General features: G+C 55.4%; 1 protein-coding gene across 1 annotated transcript; it reads right to left on the bottom strand.

The window, feature by feature from the left end:
* On the bottom strand, positions 1 to 10,611 carry GABRD (gamma-aminobutyric acid type A receptor subunit delta). Its single transcript, XM_043485385.1, has 9 exons — positions 10,361 to 10,611; positions 4,758 to 4,870; positions 4,429 to 4,496; positions 4,123 to 4,343; positions 2,972 to 3,054; positions 2,168 to 2,305; positions 1,394 to 1,549; positions 992 to 1,203; positions 1 to 699 (listed from the first exon to the last, which is right to left on the bottom strand). The coding sequence occupies exons 1-9, from the start codon at positions 10,423 to 10,425 to the stop codon at positions 415 to 417; spliced, it is 1,341 nt and encodes a 446-aa protein (XP_043341320.1). The 5' UTR covers positions 10,426 to 10,611; the 3' UTR covers positions 1 to 414.
* Between the last annotated feature and the right edge of the window lie 9,512 nt (positions 10,612 to 20,123).

Below are 20,123 nucleotides of genomic sequence, written 5' to 3'. Positions count from 1 at the left end.
CACAGTGTGAGCGATGGCCAAAGACTCCGTTTTATTTCATGCTGGGACCCAAGGCCTGGGAATGCCTTTCCCAAGGTCTCGCGAGACTTGAGCACCATCCTCACCCGGCCTCCTCCCCATCCCTGGTCCAGACCCACAAAGCCAGTCCCAGAGTCAGGATCCTTCTCCAGGTTGATGTGAAGCTCCCAGGGCCGTGCCTGCCTGGCTCCTGGGTCAGGCGTCTGGGCTGCTGGAGAGGAGGTGTCTGCAGACAGGGTCCTGGCAAATGTGGGGTCAGAGCCTCAGGGCGCTGAGTGAGGCCTAAGCTTTCCTCTCATCTCATCTGGCCCGTGGTCCTGCCTCCTCTGAAATACTCAGAGCTGCCCAGGATCCTTCCCCCAGGAGGTCCTCGGCCGGTGAAGCCCCCCGTGGGCCTCACATGGTGTATGCGGCCCAGTAGATGACATTGACGGCGGCGAAGGCCGCAGGGAACACAGCACGGGCATAGATGTCAATGGTGTCCGCGTCGATGGGTTTGAGAAGCCCACGGAGGCCCCCTTGGACCCCCTGCTTCTTTGTCTCCCCTGTCTCCACCTCCACAGACCTGTAGGAGCCCATGAGGTTCCCAGGCACGCGGCAAGGCCGGCGGGACACGGCCAGCTCCTGAGTGACTCCCGCAGCGGAGAGGGAGAAGAGCACGATGGCATTCTTCACGTCCATCTGCATGGGGAGGGGGCAGGCTGAGCACCGGGAAGCGGGAAGCAGGGACCCCAACCCAGCCAGCAGGGGGGCCCAGACCCTGACAGCCAGAGAGACCCCCAACTTAGCCAGCAGGGGGACCCCTGACCAGCCAGTAGGGGGGACCCCAACCCAACCAGTGGCTCCTGCTATGTGCATGGAGAGGGGGGCCGGGCTGAGCGCAGGACAAAATGCCCCCCACCCTGCCGGCAATGCTGGCCCTTGGCAGTGCTGGGGTGGGGGAGGGACTGTCCTTTGCCCTGCCCAGCCTCACCTCAGCCCTCTGCTCCTTAACCTTGACCTTGGTTTTCTGTTTCTTCCGGTAGTCAGCATTGAAGTGGGCAAAGGCATACTCCACCAGGGCGGCGAACACAAAGACATAGCAGATCCAGAAGTACACGTCCAATGCCTTAATGGCCGACGCCCGTGGGAGGGAGGAGCGGGCGCTGACCATCAGCGTGGTCATGGTCAGCACTGTGGTGATGCCTGGGGGCACAGAGGGTGCCATCCCTAGAGCCCTGCCACCCCACCCAACCTGAGTGCAGGTCAGGCTCCTCTTTCCAGGTCTGGCCTGGCCGGCCTCTGCCCCAGGATGTGGGCCAGTGCTCAGGACGGGTCCAGGCCCGACTCCCACCCTCCCACCAGCTCCCTTGGAGGACAGGCCAGGGCCCTCTACCTAGAGACACCCTGGCAGGCACCGCTGCCTGGCTGATCCAGAAGGAGACCCAGGACATGGCGACCAGTAGGACGGAGGGCATGTAGGACTGGATGATGTAGACGCCGCGGTTCCTCCGCAGGTGGAAGTGAAGGCTGAGCCGGGGGAACTGGCCAGCTGCCGGAGAGCCCCCCACAGCATTAGCACCACGCCCACCACCCACAGCAGTGCCAGGAGAGGAGGGCTGGGGGAGCGGCAGGGCGACTGCCAGCCTCCGAAGGAAGGAGGGCCTTCATCCCCACCTCCCTGACAGCCTGATGGGTCAGGAAAGGGCCAGCCTTGCTGCGGGGCCACCAGAGGAAGGAGAGGAGAGCCCAGTGTGGCTGCTGGCAGGCCAGGACCCTCCCTGGGCACGGCCCCCGACCCCTGTCTCTCCACCCTCCCTGTACACAACTGCGCACCAAGAAAGAGCCAGTCTGGGCTCACTGACTCCAATGACTGTGCAGCAAGAGTTGGAAGGGGCAGGAGAGGCCAGGAGACAATGTGCCCCCCGGGTACCCCCAACCCCACCAGATACCCCCCAAACCCTGGGAGGCAATGAAGGGCTGAGGAGCAAGATGGGGGAAACCTGACCTGGGCTTGCACTGCAGCCTGTCCCGAGCAGCTAGGCCAGGCACGGCCTGCACCGATCAGCAATTTTCTAGCTGCAACCTCGGGGCCCTCAGAGCTGACTAGGGGCCCCATGGAAAGCACTAGAAAACTAGCAGTAGGGCTCACAGGAAGAGACCACATTACCTGACTTGAAGTTCATCAGCTCTGTGGTGAAGCGGTAGCTGGTGATGGTGAACTGGGCCAGCTGCAGCTTGTCCAGCCCGTGGATCTGCTCCTGGTTCTCGGACCAGTAGTAGACGATGTCCTCAGATGAGTAGCCGTCTGCAGGAGAGGCCGTGGATGGGCTGCAGGGCCTGGAACGCCCTCCCCAGCCCCTGGCAGCCCCCTCCCCAGCCCCTGGCAGCTCCCCTCCCCAGCCCCTGGTGGCCCCTACAGGACTGCCCTGGGTCTGATACACAGACACAGGGAGCAAGCAGCCCAGGACCACACCTGGGGCCTTGGAAAGGTGGGCGAGTCCAGAGGAGCTGGCAAAAGTGCAGGCCACCCTTGCCAGGTGGCCCGCAGGGGCCACCATACTGGACAATGACATAGATATCTGTCTCATCTGGGCTCTGGGGCTGGCTGTCTAGGGCAGGACACTGACCCAAGGGAGGCGGGCCAGGATGCTCCCTTCTCTTCCTTATGCTTCTACCCCCATCCCCACCCCACTGCCCCTCTCCCATGCCCCCACCTCTCCCCATGCACCCCCAGGCCAGCGCACCCCTCCCCCAGTGCCCCCTGCCTCCCCCCCCCACCGCCACCTCCCGTGCGCCACCCCCATCCCCCACATGCACCCCACCCCCATCCCCCCAGCACCCCCTGCCCACCTCCCCACCCAGTCCCCTTCCCCCACCTCCGGTGCCCTGCCCCCCCAGTGCCTCCTGACGCCCGCCCCCACCCCCACCCCCTGCAACCTCTCCCTCCTACCGGCAGGCCAGCCACACTCACAACTCTCCAGGTGCAGCATGCACTCCTGTTCATCCATGGGATACTTGGCCAGGTCCATGTCGCAGGCCACCGTGGACGTGATTCTGCCCAGACAACACCAGTCTGCCGGGGTGAGGCCAGCCCAGGGCCACGGGTGGCTCCCCTGCCCCCCACGGCAGAGATGCCCCTGCATACGGCCAGTGGGACCTTGCTGCGGTGGCAGTGGCCAGGTTGCCTCGGGTTTTGTCAGCAAGCTGCTGACATCTGGGCAGAAACTGTGGCCACTTTACAGATATTTGTGGGTCTCGCTTCAGGGATCAATAACTGGATTTTGTTCACTTTACTCATCCTTCAGAACACCTGTCTAAGTCAGGAGCCAAGAAGGCAGGTCCACGCTGAGTATCCTCCCCCCGCCTATCACAGGGGATGGCCTCAAGGTGTCCCCACTGACCCTGCAGCCTGGAAAAAGGCTGATTTTCCAAGAGAATTTAGGTTTTTGTGTAAATCTCCTGATTTTTAAAATGTTGGCGATTAAGTCCACTTTTAAATGGCATGTATCAGAAAACAAACAAATACACGTACATGTGTGTCCACAGCAGCACAGCTGTCCATTGATGGAGAAGTGGATACACAAACTGGTGTGTCCACACAATGGAATGTGGTTCAGCCATAAAGAGTTAGGAAATTCTGATAAATGTTACAGTACAGATGAACCCCGAAAACACTACACTAAGTGGAAAAAAGCAAACATGAAAGGTCACGTGGTGTAGGATTAATTTTGTGTGAAATGTGCAGAATTGGCAAATCTATGAGCTGGAAAGCAGATTGGCGGTTCTGGAGCCAGGAGGAGGGAAGAGGGTGACTGCTGATGGGGACAGGGTCTCCTTTTGAGGGTGAAATGTGTTAGAACTGGCTGGAGGTGGTGTTTGCACACCGTGGGGAGTATACTAAAATCACGGAATTGTTCACTTTTAAATGCTTGATTTGGTGCTATGTGAACTTCACCTCAATTTAAAAAGGAAAGGGCACGTGTTAGCCAAAAAGCGGCCTCTGCTGGCTGCTGGCCAGCAACCTCTGCTTCCTGCACAGCTGCTGGTTGTTGGGGATATAAATACCACCCCGTCCCCCCCAACTCCACCCCCAGCTCCCAGCGGCGCTTGCAGGCAGCCCACCGGATGCTGTAGAGAATCACCCCGTCGGGCTGCAGCCGGATGAGCTTGTTCTCCACGGTCACGTCGTGGAACCAGGCGGACTTGGCGTTCACGATGAAGGTGTCTGGGAGCCACAGCTTGTCCACGAAGCGGCTGTCCAAGCCCAGGGTCTCATTGGTGTGGTTGTAGGACAGCCTGCTGTCACGCCAGCTCTGGTGCAGGAACACCGTCATGGTGTACTCCTGGGGGTGCAGAGGCCTGGCCGTCAGTCCCTCCACTCCTGGGGGCGCACAGCTGGGGCAGGGGCGGGGTGCCAATGGGACCTACCATGTTCACCTCCGAGATGTGGTCAATGCTGGCCACCTCGATGGCGAGTGCCACGTTCACAGGGGGGCCTGCAAGGAAGGAGCAGGGTTGGCGGCGGGTTGGGCTGAGCCCAGGCCCCAGCATCCCCAAGTACTTGGCCAGGCCAGCAAATGCCCCCACAGGCAGGACAGGGAACAGCGGGGGGATTGGCAGGGGAGGCTGTCTTGGTGCAGACCTGCCCAGACCTGAGCAGACTCACCTTCCCAGCCGGCTTCCTGGGGACTGGTGCTCTGATGCACTCTTGGGGACCCAGGGTCTGCCCCAGCCCAGAGCCCAGCAGCCACTCTCACCTCCAATACCGGGCCGAAAGTTGCGAGCGTAGCCCTCTATCAGGCCGTCCAGGTTGGGGAGCCAGGATATCTCCAGGTTGGAGCCAACATAGTCGCCAATGTCATTCATTGCCCTGGAAACACAAGGTCCACTGCTCACAGGCAGGGCACCAGGGACAGAGCCTATCCTGGTCAGCTAGGCCAGGAGTGGACAGGGAGAAGGCCCTCCAGGGACACAGGGACCCCGGGAGGTACAGGACCCAGAACTCCTTGACCTCTTCCCCCACCCCCTCTCCCTGGCCCTAAGGATGGATGGCGGGTCAGGCAGAAGCCCCAGCCTCCCTCCATAACCAGACTGCACCTCCACTTCTGGGGTTCCTCAACAAGTTGGCCTTGGGGGACCCCATGAAGAGCACATGGCCTCTCATTCAGCTCTGAGGGCCAAGTGTCCCGTAGGAGGTGATGGGAGAAAAAAAAATGTGTGACCAGGAGGCTAAAGGCTGGGGGCAGGGAGAGACCCAGGGCTGGGCCGGGGCCCATGGGGAGGCCACAGTCTGGCTTCCAGCTCTGTCTGTCCCCTCCTAGGCAGGCCCCAGAAGTCCCTAAATTACCACATGTCTCTGGGGCTCAGCCTGACCCTGGAGCAGCCGTGGGCCATGTCTGCTGGTTCAGGTGAAGCCTACTGTCGGCTGGTGCTGGTGATATTTGTCTCTAGGGGTGCCGCACAGGGACACACACACACACACACACAGGCATTTTGTGTCCTGGACACGCTGACTGCCGGATGTCCCAGTGGCTCTGCTGGCCCACCTCTCCTCTGCTCACCCATCCTCTGGGGAACAGTGCCCCCCAGATTCATACTCACCCAGAACCCCAGAATGGAACCCTAACGGGAAATAGGGACTTGACAGACGTTATTAATTACGATAAGGTCATGCTAGACTAGGTGGGCTCTAAATCCAGGATGGATATCCTTACAAGAAGAGGAAATGGACATCCAGGGAGAAGCCACGTGGCCAGGGAGAAGCCACATGCCCACAGAGGCGGGGGTCTGAGTGATGCGGCCACAAGCCAAGGGACACGGGGGACTCCAGCATTCCCGGGGGCTGGGGAGAGGCATGGACAGACTCTCCCAGCCCTGTCAAAATCTTGGCTTCAGACTTCCGGCCCCAGAATTACTGGAGGATAAATTCCTGTTATATCCCCCAGCTTGCAGCCACTGTTACAGCAGCTGTGGGACCCTCACACTCCCTTCCTCTTCCGGCCCACCATGGGGGAGGGGCATTTCTCCTAAACCGGAGAGTCAGAAGGAGGAGGGACATTTAGGAGCAACCCTTGAGTTTCCCCCTGAGTCACTTCCATCCCCTTGAGCAGAGAAGGCCTCCAGGTCATCTTGGCCAGAGCCTGGCCACTGCCCATGGGAGAGGGGACACGCATGACCAGCCAGTTCTGGATGAGGGTTGCAAGGAGCCTTGAGGCTGTTCCTCCCTGTCCCTGAGTCAGGTGTGGCTGCATGCCCGGGTCCCCTCTCTGGGCCCTTCTGGCCACCTTGAGGAGACCACTGGCCCCACTGGCCCCCTCGGGGCTGCTCCCCACCCCTCCCAGCTCTGCCCTCACCCCAGCACCCCCAGGCTGCAGTGCTTCCTGACTCGCCTCTCCCATCTCCCCTCTTAGAAGCCTGCTTCACCCTCCAGACCTTGCCCTCTGGCCCCCCTCTTTCTCCAGCCCTAACTCTGACCACACCCACGTCTTCAAGCTGACTCCCCCCACCTCCACTGACCCCATCCCTCTCCTGGTCCTGCTCTTGGCCCTGCAGGAAGCTGCCTGGTTACTCCTGTATTCATCCACCCTTCATCTGGCAGGCAAGACCCTAGGTGCCGCCCTACTCCAGGGATGTGGCTGAGCCAGGCAAGGTCAATTGTGGGCCAACCCCAACACGGTCGGTGTCCGTGAGGGGTGACAACTCAAGGGCTGTGAGTGTGAACAGAGTCACTGAAAGGTGAGGTCAGGAGTTCTCTGGCTGGGGAGGCAGGGACAGCCACCCCTCACTGGCCCCCTGGGAAAAATGACATCAGAGCCCAAAGAGAGAGAATGGGAGTCTCAGGGACGGGAAGAGGTGGGAGGCAGGCAAGGACTCCACATGGGGGGCCCTGGGAGGGGCCTGGAGGGCAGCGGGAGGCATTGGGCAGAGAGTGGAGAGGGGTGGACGGGGGGCCGGAGGTGGGGAACTGGTACTGGTGAGGGAGGGGCTGGGGAGTGTCCTGGGGATAAACTGGGGGCCGTCGTGGAGGTGTGGGAAGCTGGGCTGGGTTGGCCAGGCTGTGGAGACAGGAAGGGGCCTAGTCCAGACCAACCGGGGGGTGGTGGGAAGAGAAGGGCCAGGTGCAAGCTCCACTGCAGTCGGTGGGGCTGAGCAACCCGCTGGACCAGCCCTGAAGCCATCCATACAGGCGGGCTCAAGAAGCCCTGGGGGCTGCCAGGGGCTTGGGAAGCACCAGGCCGGGTGCCTATGCAGAGGCTGACCATGACAGGAGGACCTCAGCTAGTGAGCCCCACGAAGCCTGCCCCACCCTGCAGGCCTACGGGGTCCCTCCAGGCAAGGCTGGGTGGGGCGTGTGGACAGGGCAGGTTCTTTGGTGACAAAGTAAAAGACAGAATTAACTGAAGCCCTGATCCCTAGTAAAGCACAATTGAAAATGCAAATGGAGGTCACCCTGAAGGTCGGATGTGAAGGGATTGAACAAGGCTTTATTTTTGGACCGGCCCAGATGCCATCTTGTGCAGTGGCTGGCCTACCTGCAGCCGGGCTGTTAGGAGACGCCATCCTTCCTGAGCTCAGGCTGACACACATGTGGATACACCTGCCCTTGGCCAGGGCCCCCACATCCAGTCAGGGGCACAGAGGCAAGGTCAAGGGCAGCACCCCCCTGAAGCTCACCAGAAGGTGTCAGGACCCCAGTCAGCCTCTGCTGTCTCCAGAGGCAAGAAGGGAGCAGGCTCCCCTGGGTCACATCTCACCTGGGATGAGGATGGCTGTTTCGGCAGCTGTGAAGGGATGCTGGGGCTGGGGCGGCCCGAGGGCCATGCTGCTCTGAGTCCTGGAGGACCCCGCCCACCGCCACTGGTTCAGGCAGAGGCAGTGGGGGTGGGCCAGGAACCGGCTCCACTGGGGGGAGCTCTGCATGGAGTTAGAAAGCGGGGGCATCGACCTTATCCTGAGAAGGGTCCTGGCTAGCGCTGGCCTAGAGCTCAGAGACATGCCAGGCTCAAGCTCCTGAAGGAAGCAGGTGCCTTGAAATCACAGGCAGCTTCCACCCTGACTACCCCTGCTGTAGCCAGGCCCCGCCCTCTCCTGGCCTCACTCTCCTCTCCTCTCTCCTGAGAGAGAGCCCAACCCATCACTTGTCTGTGTCCCTGGGGACTGGAAGGGAAGGTGGGCGTAGCTGAGCAAGGCGGCAGGTGCCCCCCAGGAGCCTCCCCCGTGCACATGAGAGCCCACAGATCCCTGACAGCTCTGCTTCTAGAGCAGCCACCATCGTGCTGGCACCTCAGTTACCAAGGCAAACACCACAATGCTCGCACGGGAGGTGAAGGCGGGCAGGAGCCGCAGGCGCAGCTTCTCCAGGGAGACGGAGGTGCCAGCAGCTGGGGAGGCCACCCACTCAGGTGTGCAGCCGGCAAGCTTGGGTGGCCGCTGTGTGAGCCGCCCTTCAAACTCAGGGACGCATGGCCTTGACCCGACACACAAAGTCTGTGAGGCTCACCCCCTTCTCATCCCACCAGAAACCCTGGGATCTGGCTTAGTAGCTGCAGCAGAGAGGGTCTTCCCTCAGCCCCACGGCCCATCCCCACACTGCCCCGGTGGGGGGAGGTGACGAAGGAAGTGAGGACACTGTTCCTCTGGTTTTCGAGCGGAGGGACACAGAGCAGATAGGAAAGGAGGCCTGAATGGACGAAGGCCCCCAAAGCCTGGAGGTTCTTGTCCCAACTGGGGCCTCAGCCTTCCTGCAGGCAGACAGGTCCCCCTCACCCCACAACCTAGGATCCAGATGGGGCCAGGGTTCAGAACATTGGTGAAGGGCGATATGAGGCACTTATGGATTTGGTTGGGGGAAAGAGGTGTTTGGAGAATTCTCCAGCAGGAAACATGTAAATATGCCCCATGAGTAGCATGAATAAAGACAAAATGAGCAGGGCAGGCTTTGCTGCCAGGTGAGTTTTGGTGTCAAACTTGGGTAAAGACTTGGGAGTTCAGAGCAGCTTGTATTTCAGAACTGGGGCTACAAGACGGGGCTTGAGCCAGCAGCTGACCCCACCCAGCTCCCAGCACATCTGCCCATGGCCACACCAGGACACTTTGTCCTTCCTGGGACCATGAAACGGGAGAAGAGAGAGGAGAACGGCCCATCGGGCTTGATAAAAACAAGGCATGGGACAGGGGTCACATCAGCACTGCCTGTGACCTCAGCAGGATGTCCGCCTCTCCAGCCAGACCCAGGCCCTCCTGACTCTATGCCTACCCACCAACAAGGAAGGTAAGACCACACACACAGAGTCATGCTACATGTTGACCGAGCACCTACAGCCAAAACACAGGTCAGCGTTCAACCATTTCTAGCTTTTAAAGTCTGGGGCATCAGCTAGTTGACCATGAAGTCTGGAATGCTGGGGAAGGGGGTGGGGAGAGCTGGCTTTGCCCTGCTTTTTCTGCAGCCCTTGTACCCAGCTGATTTTCAAAAAGGCCCCTCAAAGGTGACCAGACTCAGTGCTCAGGACACTGGGTGACCCGGGGCCCACGTCAAGTCCAGCCTGCAGAGATGCAAAAAGCGAGCTGGGACTGCACTGGCCCTGGGAGCCAGTGAGGGAGCCCCAGCACAGGGACCTTTCTTCTTAGCCGCTTCCCTCTTTAGGGCAGACAGGGCACCTCATCCGCTCTCCTGACAGAATTAAGGCGAAATCTGGAGTCTCTCTCCTGCCAGGGGCACCTGGCTCCCCCGCTCGCATGCTCTAGAGTTGGGTGGCATTTGAAATGGCCCCAAAAGGGAGACCCAGAACCAGACCCGCTATCAGGACGCGCCTTCGTGTCCACCCCAGACTGCTAGCTGCACGGAAGCTGCTGCGGGAGCGATGCTGTCAGGGGAAGGGGCACAACCTGCTCCCCGTGTTCTCAGGACCCCTCCTTTCTTCCATGCTGAGCGCTCAAGCCGCGCCTGGAAGGACAACAGCCAGCCAGGGACCGGCCAAGTGGCGGCCGGGGCCGAGGAACCGGAGCTCAGCAGGAGAGCCCCGGCTGGGGAGGAACGGAGAGCTGCTGTGACGCCCTCGACCGGCCCCGCGGCCGGGTTCAGCACCGGGACGGCGGACAGCACCGGGGCAGCCGGAACCTAGAACACGCCGCTGCCCGCGCCCAAGGGCATCGTCGCGGCGAGTTTGGAGAAAGGAGGGCCGGCGCGGGGAGAGTCGTGGAGGAGGGGATGGGGGCAGACACGGTGGGAACCGGTGGGCGGGGGACAGACCGGGGCCCTGAAGACCAGGTTTCGCGCGGGGCTACATCTCTCAGCCCGGGCGCGGCGGCGCGGGATCCGCACCGAGGGCGGCCGCAGGGCGGACCGGCTCTCGCTCACCTGGCGCCGCGGTGCTGCGCGCAGAGCAGCAGGAGCGGGGGCAGCAGCCAGGCCAGCGCGTCCATGGCCTCGGCCGGCGGTGCGCTGGGCCGGGGGCGGCGCCGGGGTCCGGCGGTCGCGGGCGCTCGGGAAGTTGCTTCGCCGGCTGCCGCGGTGGCGGCACAGGCGGGTGGGAGCCGGAGGGCGCGCGGCGCGGGAGCGAGGGCGGACGGAGCGCGGAACCCGGAGCCGCCCCGCCCCGAACCGGGCCGCGCCCCCCGCGCCGGCCGCCCCGCCCCCCAACTCGGGCCGCCCCGCCTGCCGCGCCCCGCCCCCTCTGTTAGCCCCTCTCCGAGGGCCGCAGTCCCCCGGGGGGTCTGGCACGCCCCGTCCGGTCGCCACTGCCCTTGCCGACCACAAACAGTCCCTCCACGCGTCTATCCGGAGGCGACCCAGGCGAAAGACCAGCGTGGCGCGGCCTCCCGCCGCCGGCCAGATGCCTGCGGACCGACGGGCGCGGCCGGACCTCCGCCCTGGGAAAAGTTGGAGGTCGACTATTTGTGGGGTCACGGCCCCCGGGAGCAGGTTCGGGGTGACGAGGGTTCCAGCGCCTCAGAAGCCTCCACCTTCCACCCGACGAGATACCTACCCCCAACACGCGCAGCTCCTTCCAAAACCCTCAGGCCTGCGCCTCGCCCACCTAGGCTGGGTGGGCGGTGAGCGGAGCGAGGGTGGCCGTGCTGCCGTTCCGCTGCCCGCGGTTCTGCAGTCAGAACCCCGCGCTGGTCGCCGGACGCAGGGACTTCTCCGCCTGGCCGGGCCAAGCTCCATCACACCTGCCCACATGCCGTCCGAGGGCAAGCGGAAGGCCCGGCTCTGACGTGATGACGCCCCCATCCCACCCCACCCCATCCCCACCCCCACCCCTACGGACCTGATGAGCAGGCCAAGGCCTCGAATTCTCTAGGATGACTCTTCTCAACATAAAGCTCTGCAGTTTCCCCCAAAAGCTGACCACAGACTTTAATGGTTTGGTCTCGTCAATTAACTTCTGGACTGAATATCATCTGACAACCGGAAGTGAGCGTCTCGTGCAGTTCAGTCACTCAGTGGTGGCTGACTCTTTGCGACCCCATGGACTGCAGCACTGTCCGTCACCAACTTCTCTGTCCATCACCAACTCCCAGAACTTACTCAGACTCATGTCCATCAAGTTGGTGATGCCATCCAACCACCTCATCTTAAAACTGGGCAAACTGGTCTGGCAGTGGGTTGGGTCCTGTGGGTGACTGTGGACATTTGGCCTGAGTGGGGGCGGAGTGGGGGGAGTTAGAAAAGGCTTCATTGCTGGGAATTTCCAGTCCTGAGGGCCACAGATCAAAGCTGAGACCCACTCAGCTTTCTTTCTTAAAGTTACCCAGACCTAAGACAGGCAGGCAGGTCCCAGCATAAATGCCCCTCCCTGCCCCCCCAACCCCGCCTCTTGGGAGGATCTTCTGGGACCTGGAAGTGCTGCCCTACTGTGCCTGTTATGGTGTCCTGGGTGCTTCTCTGGACACATTCCCACATGTCCTCCCACAGGCCTGATGGGAAGTTGAGAAATTAATCCAAGAGAAAGTGTGGAGAGCGGATCCTTTTCCTTATTCCTCCTCTGGATAGAGATCTTGTCTGTCTGCTTCTTCAAAGCAGACCTTGGGTCTAACAGCCTCTGTTATGATAGGTGCTTAATAACTGTGGGAAAATTTAGGCTCAGAGTCAAGGACAGCCAGCACAGCGGGTGTGGTCAGACCTGCTCAGGGCTGCTCGGGGCTGCACGGCGCCAAGTTCTGGTCTCTGTGCTGGTCCGGGCTCTGGCTCTTGTGCTTGGCCTCCTGTCACACTCTTTTCTTTCTTTTTTAATTGGAAGATAATTACTCTACAATATTGTGATGGTTTTTGCCGTACATCAACATGAATCGGCCACAGGTATACATGTGTCCCCCCATACTGAAGCCCCCTCCCACTCTCCCCACCCTATCCCTTTGGGTTGTTCCAGAGCACCGGCTTTGGGTGCCCTGCTTCATGCATTGAACTTGCACTGGTCATCTATCCTGTCACACTCTTTTCTTGGATCTGAGAAGATCCAGGTGCTGAGGGCCTCTGAGAAATATGCTGACCTTGAATCACCTGATTCAGTTGGTTCAGAGTGAACCAGATTATTGCAGTTTTCTACATGCTCCTCTATTATCTGAGGCATAACATTAATACTGAGCTTTCCCTGGAGAACTCCCTGCACGGGCGTCTCAGCTGTAGCTCGGGGTGCTGGGTGCGGCATCTCTTCTGGGACTTCCCTGGCAGTCCACTGGTTAGGAGTCTATGCTCCCAGTGCATTGGTTGGGGGATTCTTCCCTGGTGGAGGGACAAGATCGCACATGCTGCGTGTATGTGTGTGTTAAGCCGATTCAGTCTTGTCCGACTCTTAGTGACCCCGTGAACTGTAGCCCGCCAGGCTCCTCTGTCCATGGAATTTCCCAGGTAAGAATACTGTAGTGGGTTGTCCTTCCCTTCTCTAGAGGATCTTCCCAACCCAGGGATCAAACCCGGGTCTCCTGCACTGCAGGCAGATTCTTTACCATCTGAGCCACTAGGGAAGCTACTAGAGTGCATGGTGCAGTCTAAAAACAACAACAAAATAAAGAGCAATTGCCTTTTCTTCCTGGAGCCCTGGAGGAAGCAGGACTCAAAGCCAGGACTAGAGAAAGAGGTCAAGCAGTGCTCAGCACGCCTGCAGGCCCCATGACACCACACCTCCCTCCCACCTCCTCCTGGGGTGCCCGCTGTTCACTGACCTTAAATCAAAATTTCTCCCCCAGAGTCTACAAACTTTATTCCAGTTCTACTTTGCCCCTAATTGGCTTCAGCTTGGATCTCAAGAATGAGAAGCTTCATTGCTCCTTCCTCAAGAATCACTTAGTCACTCTCCCGAACCTCAGTCACAGCCTATGATGTGCCCCCTGTTGGTCTCCCCAGCCTCGTCTTCTGCTTCACCCAGACAAGCTCCAGACACCCCAAGATGAGGAAGCCTGTTCAGGCAGCCCCACCAAAGGTCAAGAAGCCAGGACCTCAGTGCTGGGTGGTCGGCCTGCTGCTGAGGCAAGCCCCAGGGAAGTGCTAACAGTCCACTTCTCCCCCCATTTTGATAATTCAGGAAATGACCTGAAGTCAGAGGTCTGGGAACTAGTCCCAGTCCTGCTCCTAACTGGCTGTGTGGTCTCAGGGAGTAACTTCTCCTGGCTTTGTTTTATTCATTTGCTGAAGGAGGGGCTGCTCAGCAATGGGTGTCCTGAGCACAGGTCCACATGGCTGAACCCGTTACAAAGAAAGGGACTGTCTTCACTAAAGACAGAGGTCTAATTTGTATGTGCTCAGGCTCTTCCACCTTCTCTGGAAAATAGTGTAGGGTCTCCCCATCTTTATTCACTCTGTGATTTTTTTTAGGGGGGAAGTAGAACTCCACACACCATGTCTGACTGTGCTGAAACTTTCCAAATCAGTCAGATGAAGGGCCTCTGTCCACTTCAGGTGAGGTCTGTGCTCTTCGCCCAGATACATGATGGTCCCACCCCTGTGTCTGGACACCAAGACCACAGTCAGGGACCTGGTGTCCATGCCTGCAGACAGGAATAAACAGGAAGCCCGAATGGTGAGGCCTGTGGTCCCTGTGGGTCTAGTTAACTCACCCACACCCTCCCCTTCCTCTTATTTCACAGGTAACACGGCAGCTTCTCGGCTGCATGATGCATGCAGAGCGCTCTGGTTACAGTCTCCGGGTGTCAGCTTCGGTCCCTCCCTCCTGTTCCGTGCAGGGAGGCGTTCTGTTCTCCCCATATGGTGCTGAGCGGGGCATCACACACTTGGCCCTAGAAGGTGTGGAAACTCTGCTTCCGTGGTTGCCCCAGGGTCACCAACTCAACACTTATCTGGGTGACAAGACCACGGGAAGTGTCTAGGGAACTGGGAAGTGTGGTTTGGGGTCTGCTTGACTCTTGAGATCCTCAGCCTGCTCCTGTTTTGCCGTGTTCCTTTGGGGTGATGGCTTTGCTGTTTGCTCTCAATGTCTGGGAAGCCATGGCACCGAGTCCAGAGCTTGGGCAGAGAGCTGGCCTGAGTCCCTTGCAGCAGCAGGATGGGCCCCGGGAGGTAGAGGTGAGTCATGGGGACCCGGGAGGGGAGACTGTACTTGCTAATTTTAAAATCCCTGCTTGATACATTGGTGACGCTGTTTTATTATTTTCCTGGGAAAATGCACCAAATAGAGGAGATGGCAGTGACACAGAAAAATATTCCTGAGCTTAGAGTGTAATTATTAATCCCATGATTTCCAGATGGAATTCATTCATTTGGAGAAGCAGAGACTACTTGGCAGAAAGGACCACATGCAAAATCCTTGCAGCAGCCTGAGATCAATGTCTGCTCAAACAAAGGATACACGAGGAAGCTGGGTTTCATGGCTTCTTTTAGTCATTGAGGCCCTGAAGACCAGTAAGTGATCAAACTTGGCCATTTAGAGAATTTTTTCTCCACAAGATGAATAGATGTCCAAGTACAATTGCTCATATGTAGTGAGGAAAAGTCAGAATTCTATTCTCCTATTTTATGTTTTTTAAAGTGGAGATTCTTTCACCTGATGGAAAACACTAAACACAGATTAACACTACTGACAAAGTTCTGCCTATCAAGTGAGACTCAGCTTTAGGGGCCAGCAAGACTGAATCAAGGGCTTCCCAGGTGGCGCTAGTGGTAAAGAATCCATCTGCCAATGCAGGTTAGACATAATACAGGCTGGCTTGATCCCTGGATCGGGAAGAAACCCTGGAGAAGGGCATGGCAACCCACTCCAGTATTCTTGCAGGGAGAATCCCATGGACAGAGGAGCCTGGCAGGCCACCATAGGGTCACACAGAGTTGGGTACAACTGAGCTAACAGCACGGCACAGCAAGACTGAATCAATGTGAAAGTCCTGACCGGGCTGCTGGCAGAGTGTCCCAAATGTCAGGCAGCTGTGCTCCCCAGACTGTCTGAGGAAGTCAACCTAGCTCCCTGAGCCTCTCTCTGCTCTGACATGCTGATCCCCTGGGTAGGATGTTGGAGAAATAAAAGCAGGAGGTTTGCTGTAATCTTTTTTTTTTTTTGTAATCTTTTTCACACTTGATATATGGATGCTTTGATTAAACTTCCTCAAGAAAGGCCCCAACACAGACCAACATTCATTTAACCAACATCTAACCATTTAAGGAATTATTCATCTGATTCTGTGAAATACTGGTCTAGATGTTGGATCTGAATAAGATTTAAAAGGTCCCTGCCTTTAGTGGCCTCGCCTTCTAGGAGGAAGAACAGGGACAATCGTGAGTAAACAAACAAGCTACGACAAACCCAGATGGTGTATCAAAAAGCAGAGACATTACTTTGCCAACAAAGGTCCGTATAGTCAAAGCTTTGGTGTTTCCAGTAGTCATGTACGGATGTGAGAGTGGGACCATAAAGAAGGCTGAGTGCCAAAGAACTGATGCTTTCAAATTGTGGTGCTGGAGAAGACTCTTGAGGGTCCCTTGGACAGCAAGGAGATCGAACCAGTCAATCCTAAAGGAAATCAACCCTGAATATTCATTGGAAGGACTGATGCTGAAGCTGAAGCTCCAATATTTTGGCCACTTGATGAGAAGAGCTGACTCATTGGATAAGACCCTGATGCTGGGAAAGATTGAGGGTGGGAGAAGAAAGGGGTGGCAGAAGATATGTTTGGATGGCATCACTGACTCAATGGACATGAGTTTGAGCAAGCTCTGGGAGATAGTGAAGGACAGGGAAGCCTGGCATGCTGCAGTCCGTGGGGTCTCAAAGAGTTGGACATGACTTAGCGATTGAACAACAACAACAAAATAGACAAAAGAGATCAGTTCAAGTATAATGCATGCTGGGAAGGAATCTCAGAAAGATAAAAATAATGAGGAGAATGATAAAAGTAATGAGGAGGGTAGGCAGTTCAGACAGGGAGGACCATCCTGAGGGGTAACATCTGAGCTGAGGCTTGGATTCGATTCCGTCCCTTCTGGAGGAAAAGGCAGCCCCATCCAGAGCCAGGTAAGTGTTCTGGGCAGAGAATGGAATGTGCAAAAGCCGTGAGGCAGGAGCAAGGCAAGGCCAGTGGGTCTGGGAAGGAGGGAGGGAGTGAGGGTTGTGGAGCAAGGTAGGCAGAAGCCAGGTCCTGTGTGGTCCAGTAGATGCAGACTGTTATCTAGGTTTGTTTTATTTTTAGTCAGCTTTATTGAAGTAGAGTTTACAGTGACTTCCCTGGTGGTCTAGTGGCTAAGAATCTGCACTCACAATGCAAGGGGCCCTGGTTCCATCCCTGGCCAGGGAACTAGATCCCACATGCTGCAATTATGAGCTGGCACAGATAAATAAATAAAAATAAATTCCTTTTTTAGATTTTTTTGATGTGGACCATTTTTAAAGTCTTTACTAAGTTTGTTACAATACTGCTTCTGTTTTATGTTTTACTTTTGGCAGCAGGCATGTGGGACACATGTGGTGACAATATACAGCCTTGACGTACTTCTTTCCTGATTTGGAACCAGTCTATTGTTCCATGTCCAGTTCTAACTGTTGCTTCTTGACCTACATACAGATTTCTCAGAAGGCAGGTACAGTGGTCTGGTATTCCCATCTCTTTAAGAATTTTCCACAGTTTGTTGTGATCCACACAGTCAAAGGCTTTGGCATAGTCAATAAAGAAGAAGTAGATATTTTTCTGGAACTCTGTTGCTTTTTTGATGATCCAACAGATGTTGGCAATTTGATCTCTGGTTCCTCTGCCTTTTCTAAAACCAGCTTGAACATCTGGAAGTTCACAGTTCATGTACTGTTGAAGCCTGGCTTGGAGAATTTTGAGCATCACTTTACTAGCGTGTGAAATGAGTGCAGTTGTGCGGTAGTTTGAACATTCTTTGGCATTGCCTTTCTTTGGGATTGGAATGAAAACTGCCCTTTTCCAGTCCTGTGGCCACTGCTGAGTTTTTCAAATTTGCTCGCATACTGAGTGCAGCACTTTCACAGCATCATCTTTTAGGATTTGAAATAACTCAACTGGCATTCCATCACTTCCACTAGCTTTGTTCGTAGTGATGCTTCCTAAGGTCCACTTGACTTCACATTCCAGGATGTCTGGCTCTAGGTGAGTGATCATACCATCGTGGTTATCTGGGTCATGAAGATCTTTTTTGTATAGTTCTTCTTGTATTCTTGCCACCTCTTCTTAATATCTTCTGCTTCTGTTAGGTCCATACCATTTCTGTCCTTTATTGTGCCCATCTTTGCATGAAATGTTCCCTTGCATTTTCTTTTTCGATCCCTTTTTTGCAAAAAAAAGAAATTTTGCATTTCTTTTTCAATCCCTGCTCAGGGAACTAAGATCCCATAACATGCACGTGTTAGTCGCTCCATTGTGTCTGACTTTTTGCAGCCCCATGGACTGTAACCTGCCAAGCTCCTCTGTCCATGGGACTTTCCAGGCAAGAATACAGGAGTGAGTTGCTGTTTCCTTCTCCAGGTGATCTTCCCAACCCAAGGATCAAACCCACATTTCTTGCATCTCCTGCATTGGCAGGTGGATTATTTACCATAGCACCAGACATGGCCAAAAAAAAAAAAAAAAGAGGTAAAATATACAAAACCTAAAACTACCCCTGTGCCCATTTTTAAGTGTACAGTTCAGCAGCAGGAAGTGCATTCACTTTGTGGTGCAGCCATCACCACCGTCTGCCTCCAGAACCTTTTCATCTTTCCAGACTGAAACTCTGTCACCACTAAACACTCACCGCAGACTTCACCACCCTAACTCCATTCCTGACAACCACAGTCTTCTCTCTGTCTCTATAAACTTGACTGTGTAGCTCATATGAGTGAAAACAAATAATACTTGTTCTTTTGTGACTGCCTTGTTTCCCTTATCATCACATCTTGGAGGTTCATCCATGTTGTAGCAGGTGTCAGAATTTCATTCTTTTCAAAAGGCTTAGTAACATTCCACCATATATATCTATCACATTTAATTTTAATATATTTATCACATTATAGCCATCCATTGATGGACATTTGGATTGTTTCCAGCTCCTGGCTATTGTGATATGTGTAGTGCTTTTGTGAACATAAGTGTAGAAATATTTGTCCAAGTGTTTAATTTTAATTCAGTTAAATTTAAATAGCCACGTGTCCAGTGGGTACCATATTGAATAGTTCTAGACAATTTCGGTGGACAAAGCTAAGCAATACATTTTACAAATTATATTAATTCATACTAATATTTCATATCCAATTCCAGCAGTATAGGTTTTTCCATTTATTTTATATTTCTATCTGTCAAGTGAAAAATAATGTTTCCTAATATTACTATGCTACTTATTTGTTTTACCCCACTTTATATAGTTCCAGAATAACAGCATCAATATTATTACAAAGACCAGGATCACTGGAAACAGTTTAAGATTTCTTTGCAACTCTTTTTGTCTTTAGTATACAGTCTATTAGGTATGCACAATAAGATTGTTGGGTTTTAAAGTCACTTGAAATTATCCTTTTCTGTTGGTTAAGCCACCAAGCTGACATACAGTTGGTTTCTTCTTTTTACATCCATTTGTTTGCAAATCTTGGGAGGTTTTTTTCTCTGTTTTGATTTATTTTGGGTTTTATAATTACACAGTTCCAAGCCAAATGTATGAGCACATTTAGAGAAACGTCGTTTCTACTGCTGACCCTCCTATGCCTGGTTGGCAACCATTGTAATGTTACTTTATAATGTAAAAAAAGAGTGAGTACATTCTTAGTGGGCCTGCCCCTTCTCGGATAAAATACTGTATCAGCTGTTCTGCATCTTAGTGTTTTCCGCTTAACCATGTCTTCTGCCCATGGGTCACTCCGGGGCAGAACACAGAGACAGTCCTTGTACCTTTCCCAGCCTTTGGCAGTGCAGCTGGAACTCAACCAGCTCCTACTGGTGGACACAGGGGCTGTTTTCAGCCTTTTGTTGTCCTTCTGTTCTTTAGTAGAAAGTATATTAGTCATTAATATGGACAGGCCCAGAGAAGCAAAGCTGAAAAGGAAAAACCCCATAATTTGGGTGAGGTGGGAAAGAGAACAGTTTTTCTTAGAACATCTGTTCTGGGCTGTTCTGCTGAGTCAGTTCTGTTCCTCAATCCAGGAGGGACGAGGTCTGGGCAGCACTGCAGGGGGAGGACTACAGAGGTGACCACTATCCCGATGAAGTTCACAGTTCTCAGAGATGCTGCGCTTTTAGCCAGGCTGGATGGCTCTGACGGATCTTGCCATCCCAGAATGAAACTACAGGACTTCCTGGGTCCCATTGTGGCATCAGGAGCCGCTGGACAAAGCCAGCGACTGACCAGCAGGGCCAGCGGCCATGCAAGGTGCAGGCGCGCTAGAAGTTACTGGGCTCCCGGAGGGCAGGGAATATACCCATCAGCCGGGGGTCCAGGGCCCAGCACCAACTGCACTGGCTAGAGGGATCCTTCTGTTGAGGCAGTCCAAGTGCATGTTGGAAAAGAATTTCCAGACACAGAGCATTTCAGAAGGGAGTCAGTTTATTAAGAACAAAGAGCAGGGATAATGTGGGCACTGCGAGCACAGCATGTGAACCTCCTGACAAACAGGGAAAACGGACAGTTTTCTTGGATTAATAACCAACTTTTAGTAGCCTCAAGACAAAATTCCTGCTGGACGGTTAGC

This window comes from Cervus canadensis, chromosome 13, assembly GCF_019320065.1.
Source record: "Cervus canadensis isolate Bull #8, Minnesota chromosome 13, ASM1932006v1, whole genome shotgun sequence".
Lineage (NCBI taxonomy): Eukaryota > Metazoa > Chordata > Mammalia > Artiodactyla > Cervidae > Cervus > Cervus canadensis.
Note: the sequence above shows the minus strand (reverse complement) of the source record. Positions and strands in the feature narration are given on the sequence as shown.